The 18340-nt window shown below is 44.8% G+C and overlaps 2 protein-coding genes across 6 annotated transcripts in view; one reads left to right on the top strand and one right to left on the bottom strand.

The window, feature by feature from the left end:
* Positions 1 to 11089, top strand: part of Rnf141 (ring finger protein 141) — a 28736-nt gene extending 17647 nt beyond the window's left edge. For both annotated transcript variants that reach the window (XM_021208819.2, XM_029546308.1), the window contains exons 4-6: positions 711 to 892; positions 3331 to 3438; positions 7838 to 11089. In XM_021208819.2, coding sequence (XP_021064478.1) covers positions 711 to 892; positions 3331 to 3438; positions 7838 to 7988 — 441 coding nt within the window. In that variant the 3' untranslated portion in view covers positions 7989 to 11089. The remainder of the gene's footprint in view (positions 1 to 710; positions 893 to 3330; positions 3439 to 7837) is intronic.
* A 1122-nt stretch (positions 11090 to 12211) lies between these two features.
* The window catches only part of Ampd3 (adenosine monophosphate deaminase 3), a 46211-nt gene continuing 40082 nt past the window's right edge, over positions 12212 to 18340 (bottom strand). For 3 of the 4 annotated variants that reach the window (XM_021191668.2, XM_021191657.2, XM_029542558.1), the window contains exons 13-15: positions 16653 to 16826; positions 14682 to 14792; positions 12221 to 13899 (exon numbers count right to left, since the gene is read on the bottom strand). In XM_021191668.2, coding sequence (XP_021047327.1) covers positions 13723 to 13899; positions 14682 to 14792; positions 16653 to 16826 — 462 coding nt within the window. In that variant the 3' untranslated portion in view covers positions 12221 to 13722. Of the gene's footprint in view, positions 13900 to 14681; positions 14793 to 16652; positions 16827 to 18340 lie in introns of all 4 variants that reach the window. The other variant, XM_021191663.1, reaches the window with a different exon arrangement.

The following is an 18340-nucleotide window of genomic DNA, read 5'->3' as shown; positions in this document are numbered from 1 at the left end:
ACCTAGACCCCCTATACATTTGTAGCAAATGTGCAGCTTGGTCTCTTTTCCCTGCCATTGGATTTCCTCCTACTTGCACTGCCTGGTTGGGCTTCAGTAGGAGAGGATGTACCTAGTCCTGCTGGGACAAGATGCTGCAAGGTGGAGTGGTACCCAAGGGAGGGGCTTCCCTTCTCTGAGGAGAAGAGGAGGGAGAAATGGGGGGATTTGGAAGAGAGGAAGGAGGGAAGATGTGATTGGATGTAAAGTGAATAAAAAAAGAAAGAAAAAGGAAAAATTACTAGCTTGTAATGATAGTACATGCCTGTAATGCTAACACTCAGGAGGCTGAGGAAGGGGCTCTTCAGTTCTAGGCCAGCCTGGGTGACACAGCAAGCAGATGTCTCAAAAAGAATGGATTAAAACACCAAAGTGAAAAGTTTCAATAATCTCTAAAATTAATTTCTCAACCTCGGGAAAGTCACCTGATGTTTTCAACCTGAGATAGGTAAGTACTTGATCAGCCTTGCAAGGTTATTTTAGATGTCAGATGGGAAAATGTAGTAAGTTCTCTGGTGAACCGCACGACTGAAGAAAACGTGTATGTTCTTTTATTTAGACTCCCATTTTTCTAGGTATATTGCACACTGTAAAGTCTATTTCCCAGGATATTTGACTGACTGCTGTGTGTCTGTGTTCCCCTCTCCCTTTGTTTCTCCCTTTGTTTCTAGATTAACAAAAGCAGTGGCATTGTGGAAGCATCGCGGATCATGAATTTATACCAGTTTATTCAGCTCTATAAAGACATCACAAGCCAAGCTGCTGGAGTGTTGGCTCAGAGTTCCACCTCTGAAGAGCCTGATGGGAACCCATCCTCAGTCACATCTTGTCAGGCTAGTCTATGGATGGGCAGGTGTGTGCGTCGCAGTGCAGTGAACAGGCAAAGTGCTAAGATCACAGTATGTTTTCCCTAGTGCTCTGTGACCCCCTCAGTTCTGATGTCTCAGCCTGTCACAGGCAGGTCAGTTTTAGGCTTGTCTGTCCTTCTGTTCATTTCAGTCCCAGATTCCTGCAGCGCACAGCAGGGAATGTGTGTCAGCCCCCTGTCCAGGAACCCACTCTGCCTCTCACACTTGGACAGGAAATACCTTCCCTTTAACAGATTTTTAAACAGAGCCCTTTATAAAATTAGGTCCAAGAATCTGACAAAATCGTTTCAGAAGTTATTTAACTGGAAGTTAAGTTTTTAAATGTTGCCTTCAGGCCTTGGTGTCTACTCAGGGAAGAAAAGCAGTGGTGCACATATGAACACTGCACAGCAGGAGGAAGTGACGTCGGCTGCAGTTTGCCATGACAGTGCCTGTTCCCTCGGGCCTCATGTATGCTGTTCCTTCTGAGCCCTCCTCCCATGCTTTCAGTGTGGGAAAGCTCCCACCTGTTACTGCCTGATGATGTGACATAATTCAGTTTGTAACTACCTCATTGGGAAAAGGCCTCTATGGCTCCAGGCATGCTAACATTCTGTCTCACTGTGACTGGCACTGGTTGGTGTGATGCAGAATCTGCATCAACTGTGTCCTCCTTAGAAGTAGGAGTGTGTCTGACAGGAGTTTCATTCTATTGCTTCAGTTACAGTTGCATTTTCCCTTCACTTGTAATCAACTGGTCTCCTCATCCTGACGTGTAGTTTCCATGCGGACCTCACTGTTAGGTGTACTAGTGAGCTATGTTCCCAGCCTGCTGTGTGAGTGTCACAGTGCTGAGGCAGTGCTTAGGCCTGTCAGAGGTCTGATTTTTCTGCTCTTTCCTCGTCTGACTTCAGAGTGGTAATCTTTTTCTAAGTGTTTTGAAAGCTGAGAGTGGTTTTTTACTTGCCTCTGTAGCCACACCGCAGCAAGTAAAAAGTTCCTGTTGCGGTCGTCTTCAGGAAGGGGGTGAAAGTGTGACTCACAGACTGGGAAGGCAGTGCCAGCTGGTTGGGTGAGCCAGCGTTTGGTTTCATGTGTTGTGAACCTCCAGTGGTACCCTGGGACCCAGGTCATAGAAAAAGGCTTTGCAAGGAGAGTCTGGGGGCTCTCTCCAGCTTCCCTTCATGTTAGATGTATAGTTCTATTAATGGCTAGAGTTTGTGGAGTGCTTGCAGTTCATTAAACCCTAACAGTGACTCCACGGGAATACAGTTGATCCGATGAGGAATCAGGTTTAGAAGAATAAGTACATGACTAGACCCTACATAGCTGAGCCCATTGACACGTTTAGCCCATTGTACTCAGTGGTTTGGAGGAGGAGCTAGAGATTGGCCAGCTCTGTGGTGCTCCGATACCACTGATTCCAGGAGCTGCTCTGTCTGTGCTCTGCACTGTCATGTCTGAGCCATAGTTCACCAAATGGAAGGAAGCCAGCTTGTACTTACAAGTTGCATTACTACTAGCCCCCACAGCTCTGTGAGACTCACTGCCTCAACGAAGCAATCTTTTTCTCACCCAGATAGCTTTACTAGTGTGCAAGTTTCCTTTTCCCTTTTGCCTCAGAGTAGTCTGGCCCTCTGGAGGCAGCACAGCAAAGGCCCTAGATCCAACTGGCCTGTGCTCGAGCCTCCACTCTTCTCTTTCATCAGTTCCTCACTGTTTAAATAGGATGAGAGCGATGGCATGTGCCCCAGAGGACTGTCGGGCAGTTAAGTGAGTTAGTAGATGGGACGCACAGAAGGTGCCCAGCACGCAACAGTATGTGTGGGCGAGTTACCTGTCACCATTATTAGTAAATCATTAGTGTCCTTGAGTGCAGAGGCCATGCCCTCTGGAATTCTACCCAGCAAGTCTGATCTCTTCTGCCCTTCAACTGTTTGAGAACGATTCAAATTCCCGTTGAGCCTTGCTCTCCAGAGTACGTGCGCCAGCCCTTCTGTGTTTTCTCTGGAGTCTGATACTTAGGACACTCCGGCCATTTCTCTTACAGTGCCGCTGTAAGGCCCTGATGAAGAGACATCCGTATGTCCCTTATGGCAAAGAAATTATATACTGATTGATTTCCTGTATGTAAATTTAGTATGCTTAAAATGGGCTGAGTTATTTCAGAAAGACTTGAGTGTGCAATTTTTATTCAGATTTAGTTTTCTTTAACCTGTACAGGATTTATCTTTTATAGTCTTTAGAAACTTAACATTAGTGTTTCTTCCCTAATATATTTGCTATGCCCAAAAGATGGTAATTTTGTTCTGACTTGGCTCTGCATGTAAGTCATTCTGTGATTTACACTGTGGGTGTTTGCTGGCGCTTTGTAAGGCAGTGAGACAAAGTAGGAAGCACATGCACAGAGACTGTCATTGTCCAGCTCAGTTGTCACACTCAGGGTGAAGCAGCTGACTGATGAGGAGGAGTGTTGTATCTGCATGGACGGGCGAGCTGACCTCATCCTACCCTGTGCTCACAGCTTCTGTCAGAAGTGTATTGATAAATGGTAAGTTATCCACTGCCCTTGGGGATAGCAGAGGTCAGCTGGGACTGTGACTAAACAACTGGAAACACAAATACTTGAGTGTTAACCATGAGAGCTTTGCTTTCTAGTCCTCTGAGTAGTCCTCTGGTATGCTGCCCCCTAGCTCAGTGAAGTGTGGGGACGCAGCATGGCTTTGACACATGTCCCGATGCCTAATTTGGATCTAGAATCAGTTTTCTTTTTTGTGCCCTTTGCCCCCATAATTCTCTATATGTGTGTGAAGGAACCAAATTCTCAACTGTGGAATCTGGAGGGTTATTAGGTCAGCTATTTAAAGTCATTTTCTTACAAGATAATGGGATATTTAAGAGAATTTATAATGACATGCAGTAAGCTATATGTATCTAAATATAAATGCTTTAATTTATGTGCACACTCATGAAAGCTGTCACAACATGAAGAGCAGACCCCCCAGAATCACCTGAAGCCTGGTTCTTAGGCAGCAGTTAATTGCTTTCACTTGCCAACAGTACTTTGGATTTGCTAGACTTTTTAAAGTAGCACCACACAGAGTGTTCTCTCTGTTGTCTAGCATCTTTCAATCAGTGTAATCAGTTCGAGATTAACCATGGTGTAAGTGCAGATAAAGGCTTCTCTGTTTGTGGACAAGTAGTTTTATGGACATCTATTTTGACTTTTTCTTGGGTGGCTACCTCAGGTCATATAGCAGGTGTTTCTCAAGAAATAGCCAGCTCACTCACAAAAGAAGTCATACTTGTTTAAAAGGTTGTTTGATTGTTTGTTTGTTGGTTTGTTTGTTGAGACAAGATCTAGCAGTGTAGAGATCAAGAAGGCTCAACTGGATCTTGTGACAATCCTCCTGCCTCAACCTCTCAAATTTGGGATTATAGGTGTGTGCCACCATGCTTGGCTCCTTCTCATCTTTTTTGTGCCCTCTCCAATACCATATAGGAGTCCACTGCCTTTGCCTATGCTAGTCAGCCTTGTACTCAGGTTGGGCAGTGTCTCTGTGGCTCTCCCTTACATCCACTACTGGCTGCCAAGTTGTCATCTGTGCATCTTAAGTGATGGTCTAGTCAAGTCTCTGCCCATTTTATTATTGGAAGTTATTATTTGACTGTACATTTTTTCTCTCCTTCTATGGCTTGTCTTCTTTCTCTGGAGAATGTCTCTAAAGGAGAAGTTTTTGTTTCATTGAGGCTAAAGTTCAGTTTCTGACAGTGACCCTTTCTGTACAATCTTTTCCTGCTCCAAGAGCATAGAAGTTATATCTTCTACAAATTTAGAGTTTTACATTTAAACCTCTACTCCAGTTTTATATAATTTGCTGAAATATCATCTTTACTAGCCTTTGAACCTTTTTTGAAATCACTTGTTCAAGTACATGTCAGTCTTGACTCTTCTGTCCACTGATCTATTTCACTCCAGTCTCACAATGTCCTGGTTCCTGCTGCCGTACAAGTCTCCCTGTCTAGAGTCATGTGCACTGATCCATATGTTTTAACAGAATCAATATATCAGGCTTCCCAAAGGAGCCTACAGAGACATTGATTGATTGATACTGTATTGACTACATCGGTTTGGGACAATTGGTTTCTTAATGTTAAGCCTCTGATTTCTGCAGACTGTTTTCTGGTTTTCAGTGTTACAGATCTCAGGTGGAGGTGGTTTTGGATATTTCACAGTTTTGTGCTATTCTAAATAGTTTTTGTTTGTTTCTAGTACATAAGACGACAAATAGTTTTATATCCATCTTTATCCTGAAGTCTTATGAAATCCACTTACTTTTTGGTAGCCTTATGCAGATTCTGTTGAACATCTTGATGGTTCTATTAAACATCTGAACATTATTTTCCAAAGATACTTTTTCTGTTACAAAATTCTAGGCCAAGAGTTTTTCCCTCCAGGTTCAGTGTTGAGCTCCACTTCATCTCATTTTGTATTGTAGGAGCCGCTGTCTCCGTATCCTTCTCCTCTGGGGCAGTGTACCATCTTGTCTCTTGTGGTTGTTGTAAGGTCTTTATCTTTCTACTGCTTTTAGGCAATGTGAGTAGGAGATGCCTTGTCACAATCCACCCAGGTTTCTTGTGCTTGGAGTTTGTTGATATAGTAGGGCGATGGTACTGTTGATATTGGAAATTTTTCAGCCATTGTTTTCTCCAATCTTGTCTGTCTGCTTTTTTCCTTTGGCCTCCATTACCATGTGTTGACCCTGAACTTGTCCTCTGTCTCAGCTGTTGCTCTGTGGTCGCACTCTCCAATGTCTTGGTGTGTTTACCTCATGTTTTAGCCTCCGTTTCTGTGTTCAGTGGATATGGAGACTCTAGTACAGTCACTGCGCTTACTTCATTTATCTGCTAGTTCTAATGTCTTGTCAGTTCTGCATTGCTCTTATTGTTTTTCTCTTCATCTTGTCTTACAGATGCTCATCTGCCTTCCAGATAGGAATTTGACCTATCTAGGTAGTAAATATTTTTTAACTCTGTAAATAATCAAGCTTTGTTTTAAAATACGGTTTTCTTACTTAGAAGGACTGTTTGGGGTCCTCTTATAGTTTGTTAGGAGACCCAGAACAAAGTTTAGTTTCCTGTTACTCATTTCCCACTGATGAGGCAAACTCCTTCCAGGTGCTGTACTTCGTGCCTCTAGAGTTGGAAGCACACCGATGCCCTCTGTGGCCTTTGCATGCATCTCAGAGCTTCAGCCTGCTGGCATCTGCCCACAGTGGCTGGATCCAGTGCTCAGTGAAGGGCCTGCTGTCTCTTGGTGCTTCTCTCTGTTGCTCTCTGCTGTGCAGAGTTCTGCCCTGTGAACTCTAGCCACCTTGGCCTCAGCTGTTTCTTCAGCAGCCAACCAGGTCTCCGAGGTCCCCTTCTTTTTCTGAGTCCTGGAAACTCACAGGGCAGCATCTTGCACCCACGGGCTCACTTTGCTTCTCACCGCTGTGAGTCACACCCCTGTCGATGTCCAGTGCTTTCCATCAGCCCTACCTAACACCTTCTTCTGGACATTGTGTCCTGTGTGTTAGTTGTTTTTAGTGGGAAGATAAATCTGGTTCCTGTTGGTCAGAAGCAGAATTTGACTGCTTTTAAATTGTGATGTTTTATGTACAGAAAAGCCCATCTTGTAAACCATCCCTGGGGAACCCAAAATCAACTAAATAATGTCTGCCAACTCTAAATTTCACATCTAGTTTTTGGAATAAGTTTCTCAGTTTTTGTACAAAAGCCAAGCACAGTTGATAAGAAGGTTGTTTTGGCCCTAGGTTTCAGTGAGCGATGAGAAAAAGACCTTGCCTTTTCCTTTTGTAATGTGTTTCTAGCTCAAACATGGTATTTAAGCTTCTGAAATAGTATTTGATGAGAGAAATCCCTTTGCAAAATACAAGCTTAAGTAATCATGTATGTGTTCTGTGTCAGAAATTACTCTGCATTTCGGTGTCACTTTGAGTCTTAAACTCAAATGTTCCATCCCTATACAATTTCCTTAAATCTTCTTAGTTTTAAACCAAAGGGCATTTTATCAGACTTTTGATTTTAATAACATGTCAAAATTCTTTTCTTTTGCTGCATGTGGTGGTACACACCTTTTAATCCAGCACTTGAAGAGGCAGGGTCAGACAGAGCTCTGTGAGTTCAAAGCCAGCCTGATCTATATAGCAAGTTCTATGGGCTGCTTAGAGACCCTATCTTTAAAAAAAAAAAAAAATGACCTTAATAACTCAGTATAATAATTAGTAATATCCTTTCTGCTAAATGTACCTACCACTGGCTAAACAATATGAGTCCCAAAGTGCAGTGGTTTCCACCTAAATTAAAAATAAATATTTAAACTTTGCACATTTTACACTAACTCTCCCATTGGTAAGAGGGAGCTTCCCCTTAGGACACATAAGGAATTCTTATTAAGGAAAACTTATTTGGATGCAGAAGTAAGAATTGAAGATTTTAGCTGGTGGTAGCAAACAAGATGAAGGAACTAGGTATCTTTTACTGGAGATGAGTTAGAGACTCTGCAGCAGGTATGTGGGAGCATGCCACAGTCCCAGCCCTGAGCAGGCTGGAGCAGGAGGATGGCAAGCCACCAAGAAGAGAAAGGAACGACTATGATTCATTCTATATACTGGTACACAGTGGTTTATAAGATGTGGGTACAAGGTCAGCGAGAACGTACTCACTTGCTCATTTCCCACACATTGACAATTTCAGTCATTCCTGGTGAAATATGTAGGCAACTAGTTGACCCTGGGAGAGAGAATTAAAGGTTGGAGTGAAGAGAAAGATTAATTCTTCATTGTACATTTCTATGTTGTTTGCATTTTTAAAGCCATGTACTTTTCAAAAAAACCTGATTTTTTTAGAAAAAGGAAAAACTTGTTTTGCTTGGACTTCCTTGACAGGAGTGATCGACACAGGAACTGCCCCATTTGCCGCCTACAGATGACTGGAGCAAATGAATCGTGGGTGGTGTCAGATGCACCCACTGAAGATGACATGGCTAACTATATTCTTAACATGGCTGATGAGGCAGGCCAGCCCCACAGGCCGTGACTTGGGGAAGACTTTCTGTTGTTATACTTTCTGTTGTTATTCTGAACTACAAATACACTGTTGTCATAGAGGAGGAGAGGAGGGACGTTGTGGCACACACAGAAATATCAGTTTTCCCACCCTCTTATTTTTGCTATTCTGATAATATGTCCCGTCCTTAAATAGACTCCCATGTCTTCCATGTATGGTGGGCTACAGTTTGCTACTGTTTAGCCATATTTCCCACAGTCCACCTATTCTGTGTTGCTCTTGAGCCCTTTGCTACAGATAGCAGCAATACTTGACACTACTGCTTTTCAGGGATGGAGGGACTGTTCTGGCATCTTTTTAGTAGGTTTAAATTTTAGAGTGTTGACAGTTGTAGCCATCTGAGATAAATGACTGAAACTAATGTCTCAGTTGGAACCTGAGGCGCGTGTGCTCTGCCCCCTTGTGGTTCATTATGGATCCTTCAGTTCTGTGGCCCAATTGCTTCCTGATTTTATGTCACTTTTGGCCTTGGATTCTGGAACTACTTATTCTTTATGTTGCCATGATGCAGCACATAGATTAGGCCTGTCTAGTTGGGCCTTTGACTCGAAAATGGACTGTACTTGAGGGATCTTCATGGCTGCTTTAGAAATGCATCTCTGGACCTGGATAGGTGTCCATTGGATTTTTTCATAATGCCCATGTGGCTTGAGTTTTCAGAAGGAATTTTTTCTTTTATGGAAACACATTTTGTATTTCCAGGTTACACTGCGGCGTCCAGTCCTGAGCCAGACTGCATTTATTTTAGAAAAGACACCTTTCTGAGGCTTCGGTTTCCTCAGATTTCTCAGATTAAAGGAAGAGGAAGATCAGGTAAACCTCTTCACCAAGCAGTTGTACAGCCCTAAAATCCAGACCTTGATTGGCTTTCTTCCCACTTCTCTGCACTACTCAGCATCTTGAGAGAGAACAGTAACAGGCATGCAGCCTATGAAAGTGCTAGTGCATGAAATAAGTTCCCTTTAAGAAATTTTAGCATTCCATAGAAGTCTTCTCACTGATTTTTGGCAAGTTGCAAATGTTCCTGTTTTCCTAAGTATAGATGTACACAATTGAAGTTACCGCTTATTGATTTTTGATTCAGATTTTAATGAATAGTCAAATAAAATCCCTCTCCAAAAATAATAAAAAAGGTCTGACTTGATTCTGTCCCCAAATACTGAAGATGTCAATAGTTCATTCACTGTAAGGACAGGGCAGTGACACACCAAATGGCTAAGTAGTCCTGCCAAGCATTCGGACAAGCACAGTGCTGTTGTCTGTCATACCTTAGCTGAAATAGTTTCACAACCCTGAGAAAGTCTTACTCTGTTGTAGGTTCCAATTGAGAAACTCAGATTGTGTTTGTAGTTTTTAAACATTAGCATTTCAAGTAAATTCTGAGAGCCCATCACACTGAGTACACACACAGTGCTACCCCATTATAGAGAAGCTACGTGTTATTAATACAGGTTTGCTTATATAAACCTTACACAGGGGATCGCTTTTAAGTCGGTGTATGAAAAGGTGAGAATGTATTGCTGATACAGTTAGATTAGAATTTGTGAATGAAAAAAACCACTGTTTTGTAAAAATAATAACGATTCAGGGCTAGAGGCGTAACTCAGTTGGTAGAGTGCCTGCCTAGTGTATATAAAGCCTAGGTTCCATCCCAGCTCTGCGTAAAAACAGTGATGCTGGTGCACCCCTGCTTCCCCAGCACTTGAGAGGAGGAAGCAGGAAGACCAGAAGTTCCAGGTCATCCTCCATCACATAGTGAGTTCAGGGATAGCCTGGGCTACATTGAAACACTGCTTCAAAAACAATTGGGATGGTCAGGCTAGAGAGCTAACTCAGTGGTTAAGAGCACTTGCTGTTCTTGCAGAGGACCAGAGTATAATCCCCAGCACCCACTTTAGTGGTTCACAACCACCTGTATCTCCAGCTCCAAGGGATCTAACACCCTCACCTGACCACCTAGGGCACCCACATGCATGTTACACACAGAGAGACACATGAACAAAAAAAAACCTTTAAAACATTTTAAAATTCATATTTGCAGATGATTCAAGCTCCTCTGTCAACTTTCAAGTGCTCCATAGAACACATTCTCTAGGCCTTGGAATGAGTGATCTTCTGAGATGTTTTCTAGCCCTATAATTGTCCTTTTGGATTTAGACTTGCTGGGTTTAATTCAAATTGTCTAATTTTAAAGTGTTTCAGAAATTAATAACATAGCTTTAGGGGTTGGGGATATTTCCAGCAATAGCCAATACCTCTATTCCCCAGAATCCGTCATTTTTGAAAGACTAGAAAGAGAGTCCGGTGACCCGATGTTGCCCACTGCCCTTTATTTAAAGTGTGATCTCTGAAATACTAACTGGTCTACTGTGAAGCGTCAGTGTCTCCAACTGCCTTATCAAGTAGTGAGCAGAGTTCTCTATGCATTCCATTGAACTGGGTGGTGACTCTTCAGATGTCAACAGTAGGTAGGGTTCACCATAGGATCTAATCATAAAAGTTGTAAATTTGTCTCAGTAAAATGTATACTTTTTCTATTCTGTACAGCTTTGCCTTTATAAAATAAGAACTACATAAATACTTTTACCATGGTAGGAAATTGGGTGCCTTCAGAGATGTGCAAACTGCCTCCTGCTTTGGGGAATTGTTGTCAATTGTATGTTAGTGCTATGCTCACTCAGTAACAGCAGGTTGACTCAAATGCTGGAGACATAGGGTTTCAGAGAGAGTTTGTGTACTGATGTAAAGGCTGAGAACAGCAAGGCTTGTTTTATTCTTAGGAAAACCTGATACAATGTGTAATAAATAAACTTTGCAAGTGAGCATTAGCTAACTAAAAAGACTTTTGCTTATGTACTTTCACAGTCTTATATACTAAATATTTATATTTATTAGAGGACTGTTTTGTATTGTGCTCTGGGGTCGTGGTGTTTGTGTGCTGTTTTGAGGTGATTCTCTTGTATTAATATACAACTGTGTAATAAGGCTGCTTGGAAACCTTTTTTTTTGGTTCCCTGATTTTTTAACACTGGGGAGTTGGGTTCATTAAAAGATAGTCTGAATAACTTGCATTTGTAAGTGTTGGGAGTTTCCTTGTTTTGGGGAGAGGGTTCTCCACTGAAGCCTACTTTGCCTGTCAGCTCATCACCTGCATTTATGAGGGGCAGCAACACAACAGCAGTGTGAGCAGCTGCTGTGACTTTGGTTAGCTTTTCTGTCCTAGTATCTGTTAGACAGAATAAAGGGTCCACACTGTGCTTTGCCAGTTCTGTGCTTTCTGTGTAAAAGGATGTCATTGGAGAAGCAGAAGAGGGGAAGCAGAAGGTGGTGGCAGCTTCAAGTCAGGTTTGCTGGTGCCTGTCAACCATACTGTGGAGAAATACACATTACTATCAAAGCACAAGAGTTCTTCAGATATGCTCTGCTAAATTACCACTCTGTAGTCTCAGCTCTTCACCAGCTTCTGTTTTACGGAATGCGCCTTAAAGATGAGCGCTCAGGAGCCAGAGGCTGCGTGTCTGTGGTGTGTGCCCCTTTTCCTGGTGGGACAGTTATTCTGACAGATCACGGTGCAGACACAACATTTAGGTGCATCATCATAGCCAATCACTCTCTGTGTTTAAGAACCAGAGAAAGATGAGTGTTGTGTCATGAGCCCACCCTTCAGCAGCTACTGAGCGAGCCAGCCAAGCACAACCTTAGACCTGCTTTCATCAAGACTGAAGTGTGGATTCACCAAGTGGGGAGATGGGTGCTGACTTTCAGTGGTACCGGTTAAGTAAGATAGAAGGCAACCATCCATCCTTAGGAATTGGCTAGAGAGCACTCTCTGGAAACCTGAGCCCATATACAGTTGCCTTGGCTTCCAACTGTAAAACAGGCAAAAGGAGGGATTTACACACACACACACACACACACACACACACAGGGTCAGTGAGCACAAGGACCTAATTACAAAGTGATAGAGAAACAGTCTGAGCAGCACACTGGTGAACAGACTGAGACATCACCCGAGGCAAAGCATCCCCATGTGGCTTTGCTGATGCTCTGGGACTGGCAGAAGCTAGGTTGGGGTGCTAGATGACCACGAAGTCACCTGAGCCTTGTCTTGCAGATTGTGGGTCTCCCTGTCAGTGCTCCCCACTGCTCACGGTTTTCCATGCGCCCCATCTCAGAAGTAAAGAAACGTTTGCTCTGTTGGGTCACAGTCCTAACAGACTTTATTTGTAGTCTTTAAAAAAGTATTTGTTTGATACAATGAAAAACTGTACAATAGTTGCTATGTTTGGGCAAATGTATACAAATGGAGGCTTTTCAAAAATAATCCCTCATGACAGGTTTTCATTCAGTTTCATAATTGGCTATGTGAGATAGTACGTGTATTTGCCTAGTAAAAGGATGACATGGTTCCATATGCTACACGACCACTGGAAGGATGACAGAGTCACAGGATGGAATAATTAGTTAAATGGGTATCTTCCAGGTACAGTTAGGTTCATCTAACTATGGTGCAGGACTTCCTGCCTTGTGAGTAGTTAGGAAGGTCTTTGAACATTGTTGAGTATTCTGCACATACAGATGCCAAAAGAGAAAGTCATTCAATTACTCCACATGTATTTATTGAGCACCTACTATGTTCTAGGCACTAGTAACAAAAATGAGTAGTCTGATAAAGCTAAAGTTCACGTTAGACTTAAAAATTCTACCTAGTCCCTGGGACCATGATAGCTTCTGAAGAAATCTGCTTTAAAATAAAATCCACTGTGTTAGTGATTCTTTTTCAAAAATTTAAAATATGTGAAGCCTAGAACAGTGGGGGGAGGCAGGGGAGCTGGGGGTGGAGGGGTGACTGAATCAGAACTTGGCTCTAGTCCTGTGTGTCCTGAAACACATTTCACTCCCTGAGGAGTCCCTGGTCTGACTCCTGGGGGAGATGGTGACACTACAGTCACAGGCTATCAGAGCCAGAAGGAACAGAGGTCCTGTGCTTTTCAGAGGTCTTCATTTAAAAACAAAACGTGACAAGCAGCCCCATGACCTCCCTGTATCCTCCCCAGCCCAAGAGTGGACCATGAGATGGATTCACAGGACATGGTTTGAGATGACTCGTTGAGTCCCAGATGAGGAAAATAACATAGAACAGAAGTGATGACCTCAGAGGGTGCATTGGGCTTCCTAAGCAGACAGGAAGGAGGGGTGCTAACAGGGAAAGAAACTCACTTTTAAAAATGCACAAATCATCAACAGGAGAGCCTTTGTATTTTCTCTCAAGGTAGCCCCTTCATGAAAGGGGGCTTTGGTGGGGGTTTAAGGCAGCCAGCCAGATGCCAAAATGAGAACTACTCTATGGGGCCTGCTGAGAGGAGTGTGGCAGACACCACACAGGCCTCGTGTCCTTTGGCATTCGGCCTTGCAGAGTCCCAACCCCAACCATATAAGCACTGGCAGTCACGGGAGACATGGACAATCAGGGACAGGTGTACACAGTGCCAGCTCCCAGATCCCCACGGGAGGGAGCCAGCCTCTGGCTCAGAAATGCTAACGAAGTGAGCATGTTCATAAAGTGCAACCAAAATTGGGAGCTTGAGATTTCTTCAGAGGCGTCCTCATCACAGCGGAGACCCTAGTTTGAGGTCTTGGCCATTGTTACCCCCAGCACATCCGATGTTAAACCAAACAGTTAAGTGTGTGTGGACCGCTGGGCCTATTTGGTCAGGGCTGTAATCTCCTCTGACTTCATGGCGTCGGACAGAAAGCTGAGCTCATTACACAGGGTCTCGTAGCGGAATGCCATCCGGATCTGTGCAACATTTGTCTTTCGGATGTCATTGCCCTCCGGTCCTTCCTTGTAATAATTCTGACCCAGAAACTTCTGCTTCTCCTGTGGGCCATGAGAAAGACAAGCAAAACCATATTAACCTCTAGATCTGCACAGGCAGCTTTGATGTGAGCTCCAGTACACAGACTAGTATCCCTAGAGCCAGTCCTCAATGGGACATCTTCCTCCCATGGGACTCCAGATCTCCCTGGACCTCTGTGTGACCCTGACCACTCAATCATTCCATTGTTGTGGAAGAGAAGTATGAAGTTGATGGGCCTACACTGGGTGAGGTAAAAGACTAAGACCAGGAATCCATCCTGAGAGGTGACGTGGCAGGCAGTCATAGTCGTGGAGAGGCTGGATCCCAGAGCGACTCACAACACTTAGGCCTTTAACTGTCATCTTCCCCAGGACCACGTAAGGATGTCTCTTCTTGTTAAATGACATCTCCTGGGCAGATGCCCAGATTCTCAGTGTTGGTTCCACCTCCGATTCTTATAGGAGCCATGGAAAGGGCTCTGGGCCAGCGCTGCACTCAGCTTCCTTTCAAAAGGGAAACTGGGAAACACGTAAGAAATGCATGGCACGGTGTCTGCAGTGATGCGGACTGTGAGAAAAATAGATTAAGGAGAAGGAGGGCAGCCGGGGACGGCCTCTCTCAGGGCAGGTCTCAGATAGATGAGGGTGACCTCGCAAGGTTTCCCATGGAGCCTGAGTGTCAGTGCTCTCGAGACCTGGCTTGTTCAGCTTGTCACCCATCCTGGTGACTTGGAAAGCACACTGTATGACATTCTGTGTGCTCACACACTGAAGGGCGGAGGGACAACCAGCCCATCACATACCTGATGTGAGAGGCCACTCTGCAGCACGCTGTTCCTGGCGATCTCACACAGGTCGCACGTACTCAGCTTCCACACTTGCGCTGCGATGGCATACTCCTCCATGAGTGCTTCCTAGCCCCCACCAGAGAGCAGAGTCAGGTCAGCCATGCAACACAGAAAGCACTTACCCTCCACAGCTTTCCCCAACTCCCTAGATCCTCCAACTCCAGACTCCTGAGACCTGTCTGTGTGCAGGTGTGGGTCACCAAATGGAGATAAAGCAGGCATGCATCTGGGTCTGCCAGCTTGCCAGCACTGAGGACCTGCAATGTCAGGAAGCTGGGGTCCTGCTCTCTTGTGACTGTCCTATTAAAAGGGAGGCTCCGTAGGTAAGTGCAGGAACATTCCATGCACACATGACAAAACAAGGATCTGGGAGAGGGACAGCTCCCAAGGCAGTAGCCTTCCACACTGACCAACAAAGCACTGACAGAAACAGAATAAAGAGTAACTAGCACTCTGGAGAGGACGCCATCTCCCTAAGGGGCTGGGGCTAGCTGTGGCCCTGCTTTTTCTTCTGGCAGGAACGACCTGCTGTCCAACACCAGCCCTTGCTTTACTGTTGCCTCCAGTTGGTCTAAAAGTGAGGTCCGAAGACTGCCGAGCCCCAGAATCTGTTTCCCAGCCCCGCTTGACAGCTCTGCAGCTGTTGTGAGGCAGACCTGCTTTCGCATGCTTTCCAGCAAATTGAATGCAGAGGCGGGGATGGGAACCCAGCTGTCTTCTAGTAAATGAGACACTGATGCAAACTGCAGAACGGTGCCACTCCTCTTGGGATTTTTGTTTTGGGAAAATAGTTATTTTCATAACATTTTTTGCTATTTATATAATACATAATGATCCTATTACTATTTGGGGGTGGGTGGAGGTTTTGTGTGTGTGTGTGTGTGTGTGTGTGTGTGTGTGTGTGTGTGTGTGTTGCTGTCGTTGTTTTTAGTCTCTTGGTTTTTTTTGTTTTGTTTGGATGCAGGGGTTCATCTGTAGCCCAGGCTAGCTCCCAGCTCCAGGTCTCACTGCCCCAGCTCCCTAGCGTGGAAATCTAGGCATCAAACCAATACATTATATTGTTAAAGGTGAAAGACTTATACACTCAGTAAAGAAACCAGAGTATTGCATTACTGTTTTTAAATGAGTTTGTAAATATTTTTAAAAGCATCCCTAGGTTCTCACAACAATAAAGAGCAACAGACACAACTAAGATGGGAGGCAGCTCTTCAAAGGCTTCCATTCTGGGTGTAAAAGGTTCAGACACTGCAAGCCTGAGGAAGCTCTGCCCAGGACACTGTGGCTTCTATTGCTTGCTAGTCAGTGGCTTGATCCCATCAATACCAGTAGAATGCTCTGGAGACAGTTATGACTGTTCCCTGTGCATGACATCTCCTTTCCCTCTCTCTTCCCAGAGACACAAAGCATAGTTATGAAAATCTGATTAACAGAGCCAGGCGAGGTGGCCATGCCCTAATCATGGCACCCTGGAGGCATAAGCAGAGGCAGGCAGAGCTCTGCGGCATCAAGGCCAGCTTAGTCTACAGACTGGAGCACACCAGAACCCCAGTGGGTCAAATACTATTAAATTAATTTTTTTGCGTCAATTTTTGGATGAATGGTGTATAATATATTGAACCTATTAGACTCTATCTAGTTCATCAGCTGAAGGAGGGATGGTTTTATGCCCACTGTACATAAAATACAATAAAACAATACAATAGAGTTCTGCTAACTCCTCCATGATCACAGAGATACATCAATATAAGGTAGATGGCAAGAAAGACCAACTTCCCTCACCAGAGGAGCACCCCTCATCTTCACCAAGCCACACTACCCCAGAAGAGAACAACTGAGCTACGGGCTTGCATCCTCACAGAGGCAGGGGTCAGGGAGCAGGCCAGCACCAATGCCTGCTGGGACACAGCTGCGTCTCCACAGCCTCACCTTGGTGTAGTGGAACTGCATGGGGTCATCGGTAGAGAGAGAGACGTGCAGTCCCTTGTGCAGGAATTCCCGAAGTGGGTTCTTGGAATATTCCAGAAACAGGCTGTTGTTGCTGAGAGGAGACATGGCAATAGGGATCTGAGCAAGGTAGTAGAGGTACTGCAAAACAGGGCTCTGCAAAAGAATCGACAGACACGCGTGTGACGTGTGCCAGGGTGCAGCAAGGTTAACTCCAATGGAATCCAGAGGCTGGGCTGTGTCTGGACAGGCGGCCACGCCCAAGAAAGCTGGGATGTCCAGACTCACCTTCCTCTACTGCCTGCATTCCACTCATTGCTTGGGACATGTGGGCCTCTTGCCCACTGTTTGTACTCCCTCTTGGCCTCAGACTGTAGGGTATGGTTGGTGCTGGGCAAGAAGCCACACCTTACACCTCCACAGGCCCCCTGAAGTGGGCAGGCCGGGAGAACCCCTATGTGCTTGAGAAACATTCACGTTAAGGCTTCCGTTGGTTTGAATAAAAATCTCCCTCATAGTCTTGGGTGCTCAGATCTCCAGCTGGGAGCACTGTTTTAGAAGGTTATATAACCTTTAGAAAATAGAACCTCCCTAGAAGTGAGTCACTGGTTGTGGGCCGTGAAGTTTTATCATTTCTAGGATCCTCTTCCTAACCATTTCTCACTTCCTGACTGGAGATGCAATGTAACCAGGCAGCATAGCATCCCTGCCACGGTAGGCTGTATCCTTCCAAGTGTGAGTCAAAATAAGCCCTTTCTCCTTTAAGATGCTTCTTGTTAGGTGTGCAGACACAGTATTGAACAGAGGAACTACCAGAGGGCTGGACACAGTCTAGCCCCTCGGAGCCAGAGCCTGAGGGAAGGGAAAGGGGAAGGGGAAGGGGAAGGGGAAGGGGAAGGAAGGGGAAGGGAAAGGGAAGGAAAGGGGCGGGCTTTGTGCTATGGTAGTCTTCTTGTGTCCCATACAAATATGACCAGAGAGAGCACATGTCAGGACCGGAGGCAAGGCGATATTTTGGAAGTGACCCAATATGTAGGGAGGCTGCGTACCCAGGTTCACAGTGACATCACCTACAGGAAGCAAAAGTTAGATGGCCAATGTGCCCGCCACTGGGGACTGGGAGTCAGTTACTGACCCAGTGTTGGATCCTTTGTCCCAAGGCCTTAAAATGAGGGTGTAGGAATGTTGCAGCCCAGAGCAAGGGTTGCTAGTCAATGGAAGGAGTCCAAATTCTGTGCTTCTTATTATGCTAAAATTATGCTGTAGGTGACAGTGAGGTGCAGAGCTGCCTCTGTGTGTCAGAGCATGCAGTGCTCTGATGGAGGACCTGAGTTCAGTTTGGGGTAGTTCACAGTGACCTATAACTGCAGCTCCAGGATCCCACAGCCTCTGCAGGCAGCTGCCTCACTTATGCACAGACCCCCCACCCCAGGCATGCATGCACAAACGCAAAAATAATTAGCCTTTAAAAAGGAAAGGAAAAGGGGGGGGCTGGAAATACTAAATGGCTGGTAACGCGGTTTCTATAAAGAAAGGAAGATTGTTTTAGTTTTTTTTTTTTTTTTTCATCTAAAATGTGATGTTTGGTTATTTTATGGTTAAAAGTGAGCCAAATTGTTTTTGTTGGTTTTCCTGCTTTAGTTTAGTTTGGGAGGGACTGGGGGGGGGGG

Source organism: Mus pahari, chromosome 1 (assembly GCF_900095145.1).
Source record: "Mus pahari chromosome 1, PAHARI_EIJ_v1.1, whole genome shotgun sequence".
NCBI lineage: Eukaryota > Metazoa > Chordata > Mammalia > Rodentia > Muridae > Mus > Mus pahari.
Note: the sequence above shows the minus strand (reverse complement) of the source record. Positions and strands in the feature narration are given on the sequence as shown.